The sequence below is a fragment of the Hyperolius riggenbachi genome, chromosome 6 (assembly GCF_040937935.1).
Source record: "Hyperolius riggenbachi isolate aHypRig1 chromosome 6, aHypRig1.pri, whole genome shotgun sequence".
Classification (NCBI taxonomy): Eukaryota; Metazoa; Chordata; class Amphibia; order Anura; family Hyperoliidae; genus Hyperolius; species Hyperolius riggenbachi.
In genome coordinates, this window is record NC_090651.1 from 11,350,005 (window position 1) to 11,370,541 (window position 20,537).

The 20,537-nt window shown below is 47.2% G+C and overlaps 1 protein-coding gene across 3 annotated transcripts in view; it reads left to right on the forward strand.

Annotated features, from left to right (window-relative positions):
* Positions 1 to 20,118, forward strand: part of NMNAT1 (nicotinamide nucleotide adenylyltransferase 1) — a 65,285-nt gene extending 45,167 nt beyond the window's left edge. For 2 of the 3 annotated variants that reach the window (XM_068238842.1, XM_068238843.1), the window contains 4 exons: positions 3,260 to 3,442; positions 8,195 to 8,378; positions 14,282 to 14,421; positions 17,577 to 20,118. In XM_068238842.1, the coding sequence (XP_068094943.1) occupies positions 3,260 to 3,442; positions 8,195 to 8,378; positions 14,282 to 14,421; positions 17,577 to 17,977 (908 nt within the window). In that variant the 3' untranslated portion in view covers positions 17,978 to 20,118. Of the gene's footprint in view, positions 1 to 2,197; positions 2,329 to 3,259; positions 3,443 to 8,194; positions 8,379 to 14,281; positions 14,422 to 17,576 lie in introns of those variants that run through there. The other variant, XM_068238844.1, reaches the window with a different exon arrangement.
* The last annotated feature ends 419 nt before the right edge of the window (positions 20,119 to 20,537 follow it).

The following is a 20,537-nucleotide window of genomic DNA, read 5'->3' on the forward strand; positions in this document are numbered from 1 at the left end:
TGTAGCAGAAAGACATTTTATTTCTTTCTGCTACATGTTTTATGTCTTTCTGCTACATGCCTTGACAAAGTGACCCTTAGCGGCCCCGAAACGATCGTCGGCCGTGCAGGTCGGACATTTATTGCAAGTGTGTGATGGGACAATAAATGCACATTGTCCTGACAAGTCTGTGTGCGGACTCCTCTTTTTGAATTGTTATACTGAGCAGCCGTGGAATCCAGCACCAGCATCTACACTCCCTGGTGTGCGGTTCTTTTACAGGACCTAGGTCCTGACATCACACTTTGGGGGCCTCGTTGCATTGTGGGAAATAACGGCTGTTTCCAACTGCCAACCAACCAGTATCTCCCTCTGTGCATATGTGTATCTAAAAAAACCAACCTTTTAGCCTATCACATTTTTAGTGGGTGTGGTTACCGTATAAATAATGGCAGTTGGCGATGTCCGTCTGTTTCCATGTCTGCCAGTAGTAAAGATGATAACCTACTGGCTGAATGAGGATCAAACAATATGAACTTATTACATGGCCAATATCAATAACTTCTTGATCGCTCGTCTATTTTGTAACATCTCACTTTGCAATGTATCGATTTATTTTTTCCACCTGTTTAAGTTCCTCTTTAACCCTTTACATTCCTGCGATCTGACGACAGCTGATCTTGTGACCAATCAGAGGTCAGGGACGAGTTAGTCATGCTAGCACGAGTACTAATGCTTTGTGACACAGACCGTCATCAGTGGTCTCCCAATGGTGTCACAGATAGTGATCATGGATAAGACGTCCCACGCATACGGATTCAGCGACAGACGCCTTTCCACTACCTGTGACAACTTAGTCCTAGAACAGTCTTTCTCATTCAAGGTCTACTGGAGCCCCAGGGGTCCTTAATGACTTCACAGGGGTTCCCTGGCATTTTTCCCTTTCAAGTTTAGAAAGTTTCAAAATTACACCCCTTAACCACTTATGGACCACGGGCTTAAAGCCTGCTAGTGACCAGGCCATTTTTTTTACAAATTAGGCCACTGCAGCTTTAAGGGCTCGCTGCAGGGCCGCACAACTGAGCACACAACTGATTCCCCCCCCCCCCCTTTTCTGCCCACCGACAGAGCTTTCTGTTGGTGGGCTGTGATCGCTCCCCCAATGTTTATTTGTTTTACAAATATCTATTTATTTTAACAATAAATTTCCCTATTTTTTTTTTTTTAACCCTCCCTTCCCCCGCCAGCCAATTAGCACGATCGGCTGTCATAGGCTTCAGACTATGATAGCGGATCGCTTCTTTGCCGCCCAGGGGGACAGCCTTGTCACACGGCCGTCCCCAGTACAGCGCTGCCGTAGATCGCATCGCTGTACAGAGTAAATAGATCGCTGCTGGGAGACTGATAGCGGAGCTCTGTCGTGCGCGCGCGATCACCCCGCCCCAGGACTTCACGCCAATCGGCGTGGAGCGGTCGACAAGGAGTTAAAGTGTACCTGAGACGTTACACTAAGCCTAATCAATACTTACCTGGAGCTTCCTCCAGCCTCATGAGGACTGTTGGCTCCCTCACCGTCCTCCCGGCTGCTCCATTGTCCCAGAATCGCCTCCGGTAACGTTTTCAGTCGGGGGCCAGTTGTGGTGTTCTGCACATGCGCCCCATGCCGTCCTCCCACAGCCAGGAGCGTTTTGCACCCGCACAGTACTACTGATGATCCCAGCTGCGGAAGCACACCGAAGGCGCATGCATGACCATGAACACCACAACTGAAGAAGATACCAATGGCTGAATCACAGACCTGAAACAAGCATGCAGCTAATCCAGTCTGACTTCAGTCAGAGCACCTGATCTGCATGCTTGTTGAGGGGCTGTGGCTGAAAGTATTAGAGACACAGGATCAGCAGGAGAGTCAGGCAACTGGTATTAAAAGGAAAAATCCGTATCCTTCTCAGTTTAGGTTCCCTTTAACCTCACCCACTTTTACTGACCAATCCTAATATGAGATAAATCCCCTCTCACTCTATTAGTGGGGAGGGGGTCCTGAGATGTAAACATTATTTGAAGTGTTTCCTCCAGGGTGAAAAGGTTGAGAAAGGCTGTCCTGGAGAGCGCTTGGCAGGTACATGGCAGCAGCTGGTGGTGGATTCATTTCCGTCAGTCAGTCTTGTGAAATAGCTCTGAAGCTGCCGGTATATCCAGGAATAGGCGGGGCTTCATCAGGAATGAGAACTAGAAAAACTACTCAGCCGAGCAAGGAAGAAAGAGATCTGCATGTTTGTGTAACACACATATTATCACACATACTATAGTGCTTCCATCACAGACACAGACCGACTGCTAACTCCTCCGGTGAGAAAACCTTCTTCTATTGCTTTTCTTACTAATCGTATTACTTTTCTGTATAAGTCAGGGGTGTCATATTCCTATACAAAGTGGGCTGAAATTGTATACTGGGACCTAGTCATGGGCCAACCTCAATATCTACTGGCCACCTTTCTCCCTTTTCCTGGTATCTAGCACCCCCTTCCCTCCCCTATACAGTTCCCTGGTGTCTAGTTGTCTCTCCCCTATAAAGTTTCCTGATGTCTAGTGGCCTCCAACCTCCTCTGTACAGTTCCTTAGTGTTTAGTGTTTTCCCCCTCCCTCCCCATATGGCTTCCCTGGTGATTGTTTCCCCCTCCCTCCCCATATGGCTTCCCTGGTGATTTAGGGCTTCACCTCCAACAAACCTACCCTGGTGGTCTAGAATGTTCCCATTCATAGATCTCGGGATAACGGAAGGCGGCGGGAGCGTGCACGATCGCACACCGTTGCAGCGGCAGCAGGGCAAGCTATCTGGACGGATCTATCCGTCCAGATAGACCGAAGTGGTTAAACACTTTTCCTAGTGTCTCCTAACCACACCGTCTTTTCAGAATTTTTTTTCTCATGTATCTTCTAATCTCCCTAACATACGTGACAAATTGGTGACAATGGCATGTACAGAGGCTACATGCAGCCACGGGGTTAAAGTTTAGGCACTAGGGGCATGAAGCGATTGGGACTATAGATTTGCAGTGCTGGGGGTGTGGTTGTGTTTCATGTTTTATTACCACAGAGAACTTATCCCATTATCGACTGAGCAGATCGGACATGATAGAAATGTTCATTATGACCCGTCGATCTGACAGGAAATTGCATTGTGTGTGCCTTTAAATAACAGATCTGCAGTATATGCAGCGCGTGTGTACAATTGGGAAATAAGTAATTTCTTAACCATGATGTATGTTTTTGTATCTAGAGGGCACAAGTCAGTCAGACACGGTCCTCCTGAACCCCTGGGTGTCTCCGGCGTCGCGGTGTACCATGGAGAAGTCAGATGACCGGACGGAGATTGTGCTGTTGGCCACTGGCTCCTATAACCCCATCACTGTCATGCACCTGCGGCTGTTTGAATTGGCGCGGGACTATCTGCACGGCACAGGTATGGAGACACGCAGCCCGTTATTGTACAATGATGACTAGAGAGGACCTGTCTTATGCTTGAACAATGTGGAAATTAATGTGTGGCACTACGCTGTGTCATAGACACTTGTTGCTGTATGCTCCATCCCCATTGTCTGATGAAGCGGGGTCACACCTGCGAAACGTGTTGCTTTGACCCTTTGGAGTATATATATATATATATATATATATATATATATATATATATATATATATGTGTAAATGTGCTCGATATTTTTTGTGTCTGCTTGGAGGGGGTAAGTCGACTACTGCCTCCCCCATTTATTTATTATTTTTTTCTCAGCCATTTTTATTCTTTTGGCGCTTCCGTTCATTTCCACATTGTTGGAGTCCACCCATGGTGAAAGGGTGCTAACCCCTTGTTTCCAGATCTACCCAGAGCGACTTTTTAAAGAGACACTGAATCCAGCTTAAAAACTAGTTTTTACCCTTTATTTAAAGGGATACTGTAGGGGGGGTCGGGGGAAAATGAGTTGAAGTTACCCGGGGCTTCTAATGGTCCCCCGCAGAGATCCTGTGCCCCCGCAGCCACTCACCGATGCTCCGGCCCCGCCTCTGGTTCACTTCTGGAATTTCAGACTTTAAAGTCTGAAAACCACTGCGCCTGCGTTGCCGTGTCCTCGCTCCTGCTGATGGCACCAGGAGCGTACTGCGCAGGCCCAGTATGGTCTGTGCCTCCGCCGTGCGCTCCTGTTGACATCAGGGGAAGCGAGGACACGGCAACGTAGGCGTAGTGGTTTTCAGACTTTAAAGTCTGAAATTCCAGAAGTGAACTGGAGGCGGGGCCGGAGCATCGGGGAGTGGCTGCGCGGGCACAGGATGCCTGCGGGGAACCATTAGAAGCCCCAGGTAAGTTCAACTCATTTTCCCCCGACCCCCCTACAGTATCCCTTTAACTTAAGAGTCATGGTCCCTGCTAAAACGCTGCTATCCCGTGGCAAAACAAAGTTTTTTTTTTACCCCCCAAATCCTAGGGCAGAAATCCACGACTTTCCTGATCGTGGATTTTGCTGCCCAGGGAGGCAGAGCTTAGGGCTGTAGCTCTGCCTCCATTCGTGTCAATCTTCCCGCGGTTCTCCGCCTCTCCCCGCCCCTCTTAGTGAAAGAAGACTGGGAGAGGCGGCGAGCAGCGGGGATTGATGCGACGAGAGGCAGAGCTACGGCCCTAGGCTCTGCCTCAATCGGGAACCGTTCCCCGGTATTTGCCTTGGAGATTTGGGGGGGTAAACAACCCTCGTTTGGCCGCGGGAATGCGGCGGTTTAGCAGGTACTATGATCCTTCAGCAGAATAAAAGTTAAAAACAAATTTTTCAACTGGCTTCAGACTCTCTTTAATCCTGAGTGGGGACAGGTCTAATCTCCCTATCTGCATCTACAGTGGTTGCCTTAGTGGTAACCCGTGTTTGTGAGTATAACTTTACGTACTTGCCTCTTATTACCTGCATCAATCCAGTACATACTGCACTATATTGGGCTCTCGGTGTTCTCTCTCTCGTTTTCTCGTTGTCTTATACTTGAGTTTATCTTTTCACTAGCAAATTATCTTCCGTTAATCACATGCCTGTCCACAACTAAGCCTAATGTGAATATATGGGAGTAATGTGGACTGCCAGGGAACTAGTTATGTGTAAAAGGAAATAAATATGGCAGCCTCCGTATACCTCTCACTTCAGTTGTCCTTTAAGTGAAAAAAAAAAGCAGTTTGACTTACCTGGGGCCTCTTCCAGCCTCCTGCAGTCCTTCTGTGCCCTTGCCATCATTCCGCGACCCTTCAGTGAGCTGCAGCGCCCCTCTGAAAGCTGGCTAGTCACAGGCCACGCCTCCTGGTCGCGCTCACATGGTTGTGGACGTTCTGCAAGTGCACAGTTGCAGTTTTTACGCACTGCACAAGCGCGATGAGGAGGGCTGCACATACAGCTGACAGATGGGTGCTGCAGATGACTGGAGGATCGCAGTGACGTCGCGGGCACAGAACGCCTGCAGGGGGCTGGAAGAAGCCCCAGGTAAGTTAAAATGCTTTTTTTTTTTTCAATTTAGGTTTCCTTTAAAGTCATTTAGAACCGTATAAAAAAAAAAAAAAAGCCAGATACTCACCTAAGGAGAGGGAAGCTCTGGGTCCTATAGAGCCTAGGTTCTCAACGTGTGGTACGTGTACCCCAGGGGGTACTTCTGATGGTTCCAGGGGGTACTCGGGCTTGATATACTCAACCAAGAATAACACATTAGAGTTTTAGAAAATGATAAATCTTATTTAAACAACACCAAATCAGTATTTTAGCTAATTAAAAGCAATAGTAAATGCTTGGAAATTGTTTAGAACCAATTATAATGTACTACGATTAAATATATATTTGTCAAGGGGTACTTGTGATAATGTTTACTATGCCAGGGGGTACTTGATGAGTACAGGGTTTTAAAAGGGGTACATATCAATAAAATGTTGAGAAACACTGCTATAGAGCCTTCCCTCTCCTCTCCCGGGGGCTGTTCCAGCACTGGCTCCCCCGTAGCAGCATTCAACCAATTCGGTGAAATGCTGCTCTCTCCGCCGCCGAAGGGAGGCTTCGGGAATCTCTGGGAGCCCAAATGCTCCCAAAGAGGCCGCTCCATACTGCGCATGTGCCCTCTCTTGTGCACTCGCACGTGCCCAGTATGGAGCCGCCTATCTTCGAGAGGAATCGACTCCTGAAGACTTTCAAAGTCCCCCGCGGCGGGGGATTCAAACGCAGGAGCTGCCGCTGCATCCGAGGGCACTGATAAGAGAGGGAAGACTCATTATGACCCAGAGCCTTCTCTCTGCTTAGGTAAGTATCTGGTTTCTTTTTTATTTTTTTTTTATTTTTATTAAAGACTCCCAATGACTTTAACCACTTCACCTCCAAGGTTTTTCCCCATAAACACCAGAGCAATAGCACTCTTTCAATTAATTCGCCTATAACTTTATTACTATGTAACGATCGGTGTAACACAGAGAGGATCTGATTGATGATCTGCAGTATTACCGATAATCAGATATATCACTAACCTCTGGACACCTGAGTGATATGAGTGTTTGGTGCAACAGTAATACTTTGAGGACCGCACCTGCCAAGCAGGTGATGAGGCAGTAAGGGATACTGCACAAAGAACAAGTTCCTTCCTATGGTCAGAGAACTCCCAAGGGAGCGACCAGACTGGGAATAGGAAGGACCAGAGTGTGAGTGACACCAAGGGGGGGGGGGGGGGGTGGTGTCACTAACAGATATGGGAACTATCTCTTAACTGGGGAGATAGCTCTCGAGGTCGGGCAAGCCAAGTCGGCAACACACAGACAGATAAGGTACATAGACAGGAGACTGTTTCGGTAATCCTAAAACACGCAGGGTTTGGCAACAGAGTATCAGATATAGCAAAGTACCAAATCAGTGATCAGAAGAGTTGTCAGGAAAGCAGAAGGTCATAACAGATAATAACAATGCCTAGTCTTGGGTGTGAGTTCCGTGATCATCAACACCCTGGAACTAGTCTGAAGTATAACAGAATGATAGTACAAGTCCTAGTCTTGGGTGTGAGCTCCTTGATCATCAACACCCTGGAACTGGTCTGAGATATCACAGAGATGATATACAGTATTCCTAGTCTGGGATGTGAGGTCCGTGATCATCAACACCCTGGAACTGGTCTAGAGAATAACACAGATTCTGACAAAAAGGTCTGAGTGCTTCCACGTAGTGATCGCAACGGCAGACAACCAGAGAATGACCAGCACCCAGTATATGTAGCACAGCGCTCTCCAGCGCCTCCCCTAAGTGCTGGACCAATGGGAACTGGTTGGATTGTCAGCTGACCAGCTTGGTCAGCTGACTCTCTTCTGGCTGTCATAAAAGTTCTGCCTCTCAACGCGCACGCCTTTCTGAACCTGTGTGGACTATCAGTCCCAGCCACACCAGCCATGTGTTGTGTACCACCCACCGCGCTGGACGCGGAACCAGCCGCGCCGCTATCAGAGCATGCGGCGGTTTCTCCACGTTCGGCCATACTGACAGATGTAGGCCTATGCGTGCAAACCACTGCTTTGGACGCGGAATCAGTAGTCTTGTTCACAGGACATGCGGCGGTTTCTCCACGTTCGGCCATACTAGCAGGTGTAGGCCTATGCGCGCAAACTGCCGCGTTAGACGCGGAATCAGCCGCCTTGCACTGAGCACCTGCGGCGGCTCTTCCGCATTTTCTCACATACTACTTTCCACAACGAAACAATCTATACATTGTTTTTTTCCCCACCAATTAGGCTTTCTTTGGGGGGTACTTTTTTGATATGAATTATTTTAATCTAACTGCATTTTAACTGCAAAAAAAATAAGAAAAAAAATTGGAAAAAACACAGGGACTTAGATCAATGTGTTCCCAATCATTGATCTCCGGGATAACGAACGGTGGTGAGCGGGAGCGCGCAGCAGTATCTACGTCCCTGTTTACTACACAGTAACGTAGATGCTCGTGCCGAGGAAGGGGAAGTAATTAAATGGTTTTATGTTTTCTGTATAAATGATACCTTCTGATAGAAACATTTTCGATACTGACACTTGTGTTGGTGATTCTCTATATGAATTAGCACTGGTGCTGTTTATCTTGGTAATTCCCTGAACTTTGTATCTCCTCTCATAGCAGCATGGCTCGTGCATGTGAGACATTCATTCTTTTATATGCTTTTCTTTTCTTTCCTGAACAGGGAAGTATAAAGTGATAAAAGGAATCATCTCTCCGGTGAGCGACGGATACAAGAAGAAGGGGCTGGTGGACGGGTCACACCGCCTGGCAATGGCCCGCCTGGCCACTCAGACTTCTGATTGGATAGAAGTGGACCCCTGGGAGTGTCAGAAGGAGGACTGGACGGAAACCATGCAGGTTTTAAGGTAAAGAGGTGAAATATGCAGCTCAGGTGTATGTAACCTGACAGGCTCCACTGATTGAGCAACTACAAATCCCAGCATACCTTGTCAGAGTTACCGAAGTTACTGAGGCTTAAAGAGGCCCTGTAGGAAGGTAATATTGCCGTGCGCTATGTGTGCACCGCAGTATTACCGCCGTTTGATGAATCAGACGCATTGTGTGGGACATAATAATGGAGTCTATTCATAAAGCATTACCGCATTCGATAGTGCAGAAAACAGCTGACTTTACCGAGCACTTAGGAAAATGTCAATTCATGAAAGCAGTTACCGCATGAAAAGCTGACATTCCCGAGCAGTGAGGTAAATTACCGCCTTGTGCGGTGAACACCTCAACACACGTCAGTAAATGTCAATTCATAAAGCAGACAGCATGCGGTAAAGCACAGGAAAATTACCGTCAGGTTTGATGTGGCGAAATCAGAGCGGAGTCTGTGGAGACAGGACAGGGAGCCGTGACTCTGAAGCAGAAGCTTCAGTGAGCTATGATTGACAGGAAGAGGGAGCCAATAGAAAGAGCCCCTGTCTCCTGCCAGTAGCCTGTGATCGTATCTGATTGGATCCGCAGGCTTCTCTGACAGGACCAGCATTCCTACTCCCCACACAGCTAGCAGAGAGATTACAGAACAAAACAGGATGCCTCTTACTATTGTAACAGCACAATACAGACAATCACACTCTTCTGTTACCGACAATGAGGAATGTATTTTCCCGCCCAGATTTTTTTTTCCCGCACAGCCTTTTATGAATCGACCCCATAGTGTGCTGATGCTTTTGTAAAACAAAAAAGGAGTGTCTGCAACACCTGTATATATACTGTTGTGTTAAAAATTATTCAACCCCCACTGAAATTGAGTGTTTTGGCCAGTTTGGCATTGATTTTGATCATTTCAGTCATCTTGTTTACAATTAAATCAAAGAGGCACTTGTAAGTCAGACAAATATAACATTATAATGAAATAACCACAAATGTCTTTTCTGTGCTCACATCATTATCAGTTTTATTCAACCCCAAGTGACATTCATTCTTAGTACTTAGTACAACATCCTTTTCCAGTTATAACAGCTTTTAAACGTAAAGCGTAGCTTGTCACAAGTGTCTTGCAGCGATCTACGGGTATCTTAGCCCATTCTTCATGGGCACAAGCCTCCAGTTCAGTCACATTCTTAGGCTTACGCGCTGCAACTGCTTTCTTTAAAGAGACACTGAAGCGGAAAAAAAAAATATGATATAATGAATTGGTTGTGTACTATGAATAATTACTAGAAGATTAGCAGCAAAGAAAATATTCTCATACTTTTATTTTCAGGTATATAGTGTTTTTTCTAACATTGCATCATTCTATAATATGTGCAGATTACACAACACTCAGCATTCAAAATGATTCTTTCAGAGCAGTCTGTGAACTAATGACCTCTCCTCTGGCAGAGAAAAAGTAAATAGTTCAGGAACAGTTGAGATAATAAAAGTCAGATAACAGCCCTCTCCACGACTTTTGAAAGTCGTAGAGCTTAATGGCTTTTTTTGCATAGAGATAACAACTGAAATTTCTTAACTCTTCCTGTACTGAAAACAATTAGACTGATGTATCTGATCTTAATGTTTTATTTCTTAGCTGTACTACACATACAAATCATATCCATATCATAATTTTTTTTCGCTTCAGTGTCTCTTTAAGTCCCACCAGAGGTTCTCAATTGGATTTAAGTCTGGTGACTGTGATGGCCACTCCAAAATGTTCCAGCCTTTAATCTGCAACCATGCTCTAGTGGACTTGGAGGTATGCTTGGGATCATTGTCCTGTTGAAAGGTCCAACGTCTCCCAAGCCTCAGGTTTGTGACGGATTGCATCATATTTTCATCCAATATCTCCTGGTACTGAAGAGAAATCATGGTACCTTGCACACGCTGAAGCTTCCCTGTACCTGCAGAAGCAAAACGGCCCAAAAGCATGATAGACCCTCCGCCATGTTTCACAGTAGGCAAGGTGTTCTTTTCTTCATAGGCCTTGTTCTTCCTCCTCCAAACATAGCGTTGATCCATGGGCCCAAACAGTTCTAATTTTGTTTCATCAGTCCACAGAACACTATGCCAAAACATTTGGTATATTGTAGATCGCTGCAAGACACTTGTATCAAGCTATGCTTCACGTTTAAAAGCTGTTATAACTGGAAAAGGATGTTGTACTAAGTACTAAGAATGAATGTCACTTGGGGGTTGAATAAAACTGATAATGATGTGAGCACAAAAAAGACATTTGTAGTTATTTCATTATAATTATGTTACATCTGTCTGACTTACAAGTGCCCCTTTAATTTAATTGTAAACAAGATGACTGAATTGATCAAAATCAATGTCAAACTAACCAAAACACTCAATTTCAGTGGGGGGTGAATAATTTTGAACACAACTGTAAGTGAAGTGTGCTGGGGTCAAGATAAATATTATAAAATTGGGGATAAAGAGGCCTCTGAGACCACCACCACTCACTGTATTATAGCAAAATACAAAAAGCTTTGTTTTATACAATCACAATTATATGTAAATCGGACATTTATCATAACCCAACAGATTCAGATCAATTAAAATCGACATTATTATTATTTATTATTATTATTTAGTATTTATATAGCGCCGACATATTACGCAGCGCTGTACAGTGTATATATATATATATATCTCGTCGCTAACTGTCCCTCAAAGGAGCTCACAATCTAATCCCTACCATTGCCATATGTCTATATTATGTAGTGTAAGTACTGTAGTCTAGGGCCAATTTTAGGGGGAGCCAATTAACTTATCCGTATGTTTTTGGAATGTGGGAGGAAACCGGAGTGCCCGGAGGAAACCCACGCAGACACGGAGAGAACATACAAACTCTTTGCAGATAGTGCCCTGGCTGGGATTCGAACCAGGGACCCAGCGCTGCAAGGCGAGAGAGCTAACCACTACGCCACCGTGCTGCCCAACCTAAATAACTGTAACTAAGTAATCTAATAATTCTAAAAATATAATATATATATATATATATATATATATTTTTATATTTATAAACATATACACATATCTCCACTGCAAGCTCTAAATAGAGCCCACACATGGATGAATCCCGGTTTCAGTATATAAAGGTGCAAACAATCAGGGGTGTAGCAATAGGGGTACAGAGGTTTTGACCGCATTGGGGCCCTTGGGACAGAGGGGCCCCCGAAGGGCCCTCCCTCAACTGCACTGTTAGCTTCCTATCAGTCCTGTGCTCATTATAATCACTTCTATAGATAATTTGAATAGTGGTAATCAGTAACAAACTGTTCCCCATCCCCTTCCTGCACCTCTGACACTGTAGTTGCCATTGGCAGGGATTGCTATGTATAGAGTGCTTGGGGGTAATCAGTAACAAGCTGCTCCCCATCCCCTTCTTGCACCTCTGACACTGTAGTTGCCATTGGCAGGTTTTGGTGCGCCGTATCAATTGTTATGTATAGAGTGCTTGGGGGTAATCAGTAACAAGCTGTTCCCCATCCCCTTCTTGCACCTCTGACACTGTAGTTGCCATTGGCAGGGATTGCTATGTATAGAGTGCTTGGGGGTAATCAGTAACAAGCTGCTCCCCATCCCCTTCTTGCACCTCTGACACTGTAGTTGCCATTGGCAGGGATTGCTATGTATAGAGTGCTTGGGGGTAATCAGTAACAAGCTGCTCCCCATCCCCTTCTTGCACCTCTGACACTGTAGTTGCCATTGGCAGGGATTGCTATGTATAGAGTGCTTGGGGGTAATCAGTAACAAGCTGTTCCCCATCCCCTTCTTGCTCCTCTGACACTGTAGTTGCCATTGGCAGGTTTTGGTGCGCCGTATCAATTGTTATGTATAGAGTGCTTGGGGGGCCCAAAACTTGCATCAGGGCCCACAGCTCCTTAGCTACGCCACTGCAAACAGTTGTACGTATATAATATATCACCACCTGTATCAGAATATCACATACAATAACTGCAAAATCACATGAATAATATGCCAAGAAATTCCATCGATAAACCATATATATGTAAACAAAATGTGTGCTAATAACTGACAGCCAGTCTAATGTCGAATAGTGGTTAGGAGCAGCCCAAAGTGTGTAGTGCAGAGCGCATAAGAGTGTAATAGAATACTTAGCCCAGGAGTGGTCACAGGCAGGGTAGTATGGCAAGGAGAAGACTGAGGATCCCCTCAGGATGAGCCCCACTAGTTCCGCGGGTGTCGCCCCGCTTTTTCACGGAGAGGAGGAAGACCGTGTGAATGTGTGCTGATGCTCTTGGATCAGACCAAAGGCCAGTTTTCCACCAGGATTTGCGATCATGATGTGACTGCAATCATAACAACTAGTGCACCTGCCGTACCTGATTATGGCTCTGACGGGTGTCGCACTGCAGCTCCTGTGGGATCGATCACAATCGCAGGTAAAAAGCAGCAGGGCAGACCTGTGTGATTGGGTGAAATCGTGCCGCAATTGCATCACAGGAATGAAACCAGTCCTGCGCGATTTCCAGCAGTGTTGTTCTCTCTAGTGTTTGCAGTCCATAAACAATCAGATTCCAAAATGCTGATAGAGGAAACAGCCCTTAGTGATGAGGGGGAGAGCTAGAGATCTGATTAAACCTATCCCTGGATTCAGTGTTCCATGATTCAAAGGACCCCTAAAGTGAGAGGGATATGGAGGCTGCCATATTTATTTCCTATTAAGCCATACCAGTTTGGCTGCAGTAGTGTCTGAAACACACCTGAAACAAGCATTCAGCTAATCCAGTTACACTTCAGTCAGAGCACCTGATCTGCATGCTTGTTCATGGTCTATTGCTAGGTACACACTTTGAGATTCACTGTCAGATCGATTATTTACAACATGTCCGATCTGATATCTCATTGACTGTTTTCCGTTCACTTCTATCGGAAATCAGATTGGACATGTTGGAAATAATCGATCTGACAGTAAATCTGCCAGAAAATCTCATGGTGTGTACCTAGCATGTGACTAAATGTATTAGAGGCAGAGGATCAGCAGGACAGCCAGGCAATGTGTGTTGTACATTTATTGAGATAAACATGGCAGCCTCCATATCATTTTGACCTCATGTGTGCTTTAATGTGAGGTTTGAATGAGTGTGGAATCCACTATTCCTGCCAAGCAATGTGCGCGGTTGGGGTTGTTGGAGTATTATTTATAATATTTTCCAAGCTAGCCGCTGTGTGTCTGTATGTCCTTCCACACACGCCCACTCCTGCTACACTCTGCTTTGATTGGCTGTGTCTGTCCACCTCGCACACGCCCTTTCCTGTCCCAGCTGTGATTGGCAGTGGCAATGTGTCCATCCAACTCGCACACGCCCCCTTACTGTGCTGCCCCACTTTGATTGGCCACGGCGCTGTGTCTGTCCACCACCTTGCAAACGTCCCACTCCTGTCCCGCCCCTCCGTGATTGCCCATGGCTCTGGATCTGTACACCTCACACACGCCCCATCCTGTTCTGCCCTGCTTTGATTGGCCACAACACTGTGTCCTTACATCTCATACATGCTCCCTCTTCTCCCACCCTGCTTTGATTGGCTGTGGCGCTGTGTCCATCCTCCTCACACACACACACACACCCTCCTATCCCGCCCAATTTGCCACAGCATTGTGTTTGTCCAACTCACACACGCCCCCTCCTGTCCCCACCCCTCTTTGGCCACGGCGCTGTGTCCGTCCACCTCGCACACACCCCTTTCTGTCCCGCCCTGCTGTGATTTGCCACAGTGCTGATTGGATGGCATGTATGCTTGTGGCCAGATGACTAATGTGATCAGCTAGTTATCTATAATTATTGTACCTCTATCTTCCTGTTCTCTGTAGACACCACCAGCAGCAGCTCGCAGACTCGCACAACGAGGGGAGCCGGGACAAGAAGTCGGGGTGCAGGAGGAATAATAAGAAGAGGAAGATGGATAACAGCGGCCAGGATGTCCTGGACTTCAGCTGTCCGCTGAGCAGAGGTGCGGCTGCAGGCAATGGGAAGCCACTAATTTAACCTTTTATCACTATTGCTAGACCTTAGGATCCGCAACAGCTCTGCTTACCCAACCTGAAGGCAGCAGCATTAACCCCCATCTGCTCTCCCTCTCCACCCTCTGCACACAGTCCGCTCTCCATGCCCTGCTCTCCCCCCCCCCCCCCCCCTCTGCACACAGTCCGCTCTCCATGCCCTGCTCCCCCCCCCCCCCCCCCCTGCACACAGTCTACTCTCCATGCCCTGCTCTCCCTCTCCACCCTCTGCACACAGGCCGCTTCCATGCCCTGGTCTCCCAGGTTCCAGACTGCCCCCTTCTGCTCTGTTAGGGCCCATTCACACTACTAAACGCAAACGCTGAGTGATTTTCTGCCATTTTCCAGCGTTTTTTTCCTAGAGATTTTTCAGCGATTTTACCATCCCTCCTATACTGAACATTGAACCGCTAATGAAAAACGCTCAGAAAATGCTACAGGGAACGCAACGCGGTTCAGCAAATTGCTTAGACGAGAACACTTCCATATACTTTGCATTGTACAAGCGCTTTTCAGCAATGCAGAAATCGCTTGTAAAGCGCACAAGTGTGAATGGGCCTTTAGGCTGTAGACACACCATGAGCACTTTCTGAATGCTTTTCTGACTATCACAGCTCTCTGAGCATTTTTTAAAAAAAATGCTCCCGTCGACTTGCAATAAAATCGCTGTGCTGTGATCACGATTTTTACTGCGATTTTAAGTCAATGGGAGCATATTTTAAAAAACGCTCAGAAAGTTCTGAAGGTCAGAAAAGCACTCAAAGCGTTCATAGTGTGTCTACAGCCTCAGGGCCCTTTTCCACCAGCGCAAAACGCAAACCGCTAGCGATTTTACAATCGCTACGGTTTGCTTTTTAACATAGGAATCGCGGTAGGTCATTTCCACTACTGCGATTAGTTTTTGCCGGAAATGCGAACGCGCGGCGGAGCGATATTTGCCGCTATTTTGCTATGCAGTGCATAGCATAGCAAAATCGTGGCCGCGAACGCCGGGGAATCGCCGGTAATTGCGATTCAGCAATCGCTAGCGTTTAGCGTGAACGCTAGCGATTGCTAGTGGAAAAGGGCTCTAAGTGTTATACTGAGGCCTCCGGTTGTTAGGACTCTCAAGGAACTGAAGATTACACATATCAGGCAACCCCCACCAGTGCCAGATAACTGAGACTCTACTGTATCTAATTTTTTGGGGCCATTAAAGTCTCAGGTTTGCTTTGATAAAGTATAGGTGCTCACACATGCATAATTTCTGTTGACTGCCGGGTTCGGGACTTGATCCCTCTGGCAACACTGTGAGGCTGAGTTCTGTACAGATGCATTGCTAGCCTGCGGGCTTCTGTTCCTACAGAGGGGCATGGAGTGATAAAGCACAATGGTGTGGGAGGGGTTAGGGGCAGAACGGTAGTGTTGACCTGTACATAGACAAGATGATCTTACAAGCTGTATCTCTTGCCGATGCATTGGGGGTAGTGATATGGTGAACAGTTCGCCGAACTGTTCACAGCGAACAGGCCATGGGGAATGACTTCGGGGGTTATTTCCAAATTCATCATACTACACATTACTGCGCAAAAGCTTTCCCGACGGCCACACGTCCTTAATTGCGCGCCTGCAGCCGGGAGCGCTCTGCGCATGCGCATGACGTCACGCAGAACACTCCCGGCTGCAGGCGCGCGGTCAAGGACGCGCAGCCACCAGGAAAGTGTCTGCGCAGTAATGCGTAGTATGATGAATGCGGAAATGACCCTGAGGTATTCCCCATGGCCTGTTCGCTGCAAACAGTTCGGGCCATCTCTAATTGGGGGGCACCGTTCATGAGCTAGATTCTCAGTAGGGACAGCCCCACCTGGCCCCCCCATAGCTGAGGACCACCCAGCATGTCTACAAGGCTTCAGATCCTATACTACTAAGGGGTAGAGATTGTAATATCCAGATTGTATGGTATATAGATGAGTAAATCTGACCCCTTCCCCTCGTTTCAGATTTTCTTTTAAAGTGGAGCTGAACTCTTGCACAGACACAAGTAAAACATAACTCCCCTTCATTTATGTCTAATTGCGTCATAACTCCACCACTCATGTCCATGTGATCTAATCTAGGCAGACAGACAGACAGACATCTGAAACAAGAATTATAGCAGACAGACATGATAATACTGGCTACAGCAGTTCTCTTGTCTCTTCTCTCTCCAACACACTGTGAAAAGAGAAGTAATTTGATCCAGGCAGGCAGAGAGCAGGGGAAGGAGGGGCAGGGGAGTTACCCAGGCTGAAGAGGAGGGCACAATGCTTTCAGATTCAGGAGAAATAAGGAAGTGCTGCTACATATATAGATGTGAGTCTGTTCTATACACTATGATGTACCAGATGTAAACTTTATATGTTCATCTAACTGCACACAGTGCCTAGACTACATATATGTATTGCCATTTAGACCGTTTTTTTTGGGCTGGAGGTGGTCTTTAAAGTTTATTATGCTGTTGTGTATCTTTTAGAGCAGAGAGGAGTTCTGAATTCAGGTCCACTTTAAAGGAAATCTTCAGTGACAGTCAAGAGTTTGGTTTACCTTACTTGGGGATTCTTCCATCTCCCTGTATTCCTTCAGGTTCCTTGCTGTCCTCTTGGTCCACATCATCGCGTTTCTCTGGCCAGAAGCATTCTACTTGTGCGCAGTGGGACTGCAATTGAGGAGGTGCGTGACCAGGGCCATTCGCAGTAGTCTGTGCCTGAGCCAGATGCAGGATTTTTACAGGGGCTGAGAGCAGCACATTGGAGAGGAACGGGAGGACAGCGAGGAACCTGAAGGACTACAGTGGGCTGAAAGAGGCCCCAGTTAAGTTAAACTAAACTTCTTACAGTCACTTTCATTTCCATAAAAGTGAGAATAGGTATGAATCCTAAATTATGCCCGCCTCTTCCTCCCTCAACAGGCCACTCCCACTGGCAAGCTGCCACAATCGATATTGGTGACAGGATTAGTAGGCATTTAATCTGATGACGGTTGGCCAATGGGAGCAGCTTAGTAATGCAGGAAGGGGTGGGCATAATTGTGTGCAGGTGTTTATGGACTCATAGTCCACATGTTTGATGTGTTCCCTGTTGTCTTCCAGCTGTCCCTCAGGTGAAGCTTCTATGTGGAGCAGACCTTCTGGAATCACTTGGCACCCCCAACCTCTGGAAGCCCGAACATGTGACAGAGATTGCATCGTCCTTTGGTCTGGTGTGCATCACCAGAATAGACTGCGACGCACGCAAGTTCATCTACGAGTCGGACATACTCTGGAGGTACAGGAACAATATTCATGTGGTGGAAGAGTGGATCACTAATGACATCTCCTCCACCAAGGTCCGCCGAGCCCTGCGTAGAGGGATGAGCGTTCGCTATCTCGTCTTCGACTCCGTATTGGAGTATATCAGAAAGCACGACTTGTACAGCGAGGAGAGCGAGCAGAAGAATTCTGGTCTCATCCTGGAACCGTTTGTGAGGAACATCAAAAACCTCCAACAGTGATGACTTCATGACTTGCGTCCTCGTTTCGCACCTTTCATCTGATTTACTGAGGTTCTCCGAGATGTGAACATCGAAGAACAAACGTTATCCTGGCCTGGACTTATCGAAAACTCGTCTCAGATTGTGCAACCTTCATGTGTGTCCACGCAGAACCGTACGGAAGTTTGCTTATCGGTTAGTCGGTTAGCAGTTGCAGAAGCTTGCTAACCTCTCTAGTGAGAACATTTCTACTAAATAAGAGATTTTTTCGAAGTCCAACCTAAAGAGAACCTGAAGTGGATCTTCGGGGGGCAGATGGGACACAGAGCCATATTCTCTGCCTAATGACATGGCTCTGTGTCCGTGAACCGCCGCTCTCTGCCCCTCCCACTCCGCGCTATAGCCCCCGTAGTTTAGCAACAAGATTTCTTGCTAACTCGGAGGTAAACACACGGGGAGAGGAATTCCCTGTTCAAAACGCCCGCCAGGGGCATTCTGTAGGGTTTCCTGAGCTGGCATTGGGCAGCTCTCCCTGGCCACGCCCCCTGCCGCTCCCCCTCCTCCCTGCACACAGTGCAGCGTTGTGACCTTTAGGTCATGAACGTGAAAGTGGGCCATTGCAGCCCACAGGAGCTCAGCCCTGTGGCTCAGGTAGCCTACTTTCTTTTTTTTTCCTTTTTTGAGCCCACCTCGGGCTCTCTTTAAACCAAAACAGATCAAAATAAAATCTAACATGGAAAAAAAGAGAAAAAAAAAAAAAAAAGCTGTCGGCACTACAAAATGTACTGGTTGGTGTGAAGCAAATCTTGCTCCCCAGTAAGTGTTACAGCGTGCTCTCGATGCAAAGAGAAATAGGAGAACCTATGTAAAATGATGAGAGAGTGCGCAACTGGCACTGCTGCTGAAGAGGTTTTATTCCATATATTCTAGTTGTCATCCAAGCTTCATAGATACACCATCATGTGAATTCAAAAATGGAGGCACATACCGGGGCTCCAGAGCAAGTCTCTCTTCAATGGGTGCTGGCACAAGAAGCCTGACAGCCGTTTCGCGCCGCTCGGCGCTTCTTCCGAGGCTGTGACAGCAAACAGGATAAGTGAATATAAACGGTGCATAGAAGCTAAGCTAGTACTGAGTAGTGATTGTCGTGTCTAGGAGAGCTCATGGAGGAGCATGTGATTTGTCAGCAGACAGATTTGCAAATCTCCGATTTCCTGTGATCACCTCCTGTTTTAGCTCACGATCATGACTAGCAAATCAGAGACTTGCATATATATCACCTGACCAAACTGATCACATGCTTCACCATGAATTCTCCTAGACATGAACATCGTGAGCATCGAGGTACGTCTTGCTTCCTCTACTCTCAACGCGGACGGACACGCGAGCCGAACGCAATGTGAACAAGGCCTAATACAGAGTATGGAAATATACTCCACATTTGTTTCTTTAGCTGCACAGCTCACCGCCCACTTCATCTATATGCACCGCCCACTACATCTATATGCACAGGAGAAGGGCAGGAACTTATAATAATAATAATCCAAACATTTGGACTCAAAGCGCTCAAGAGGCCACTCTCCAGTGTTAGGGAGTCTTGCCTTGAACTCCTTACTGAATAGGTACCCACCCTGGCCAGGATTCACACCCTGGTCTCTCATGTCAAAGGTGCAGCCCTTACCTAGTACACTATCCAGCCACAGTAATTTTGTAAATCACTGAGATTGAAGTTCATGGGAGGTGGCAAATTGTAAGACCTCTTTTCCATGGGAGGTTGATAGGCAGTGAAATGCCTCTCAAACTCTCAAAGCTGCTTGTTGCTGCCTGGTAACTGTTCACTGCTGCCTGGTAACTGTTCACTGCTGCCTGGTAACTGTTCACTGCTGCCTGGTAACTGCTCACTGCTGCTGCCTGGTAACTGCTCACTGCTGCTGCCTGGTAACTGCTCACTGCTGCTGCCTGGTAACTGCTCACTGCTGCCTGGTAACTGCTCACTGCTGCCTGGTAACTGCTCGCTGCTGCCTGGTAACTGCTCGCTGCTGCCTGGTAACGGTTCGCTGCTGCCTGGTAACGGTTCGCTGCTGCCTGGTAACGGCTCGCTGCTGCCTGGTAACGGCTCGCTGCTGCCTGGTAACGGCTCGCTGCTGCCTGGTAACGGCTCGCTGCTGCCTGGTAACGGCTCGCTGCTGCCTGGTAACGGCTCGCTGCTGCCTGGTAACGGCTCGCTGCTGCCTGGTAACGGCTCGCTGCTGCCTGGTAACGGCTCGCTGCTGCCTGGTAACGGCTCGCTGCTGCCTGGTAACGGCTCGCTGCTGCCTGGTAACTGCTCGCTGCTGCCTGGTAACTGCTCGCTGCTGCCTGGTAACTGCTCGCTGCTGCCTGGAAAATGCTCGCTGCTGCCTGGAAAATGCTCGCTGCTGCCTGGTAAATGCTCACTGCTGCCTGGTAACTGCTCACTGCTGCCTGGTAACTGCTTGCTGAGCACACAGTTCAACTGATGAATCGGATGAAACGGATGATCACAGGTGTAACATTTTCAGAGCTGATGCAAATTTATGCAAATTTTTATGCAAATATATGC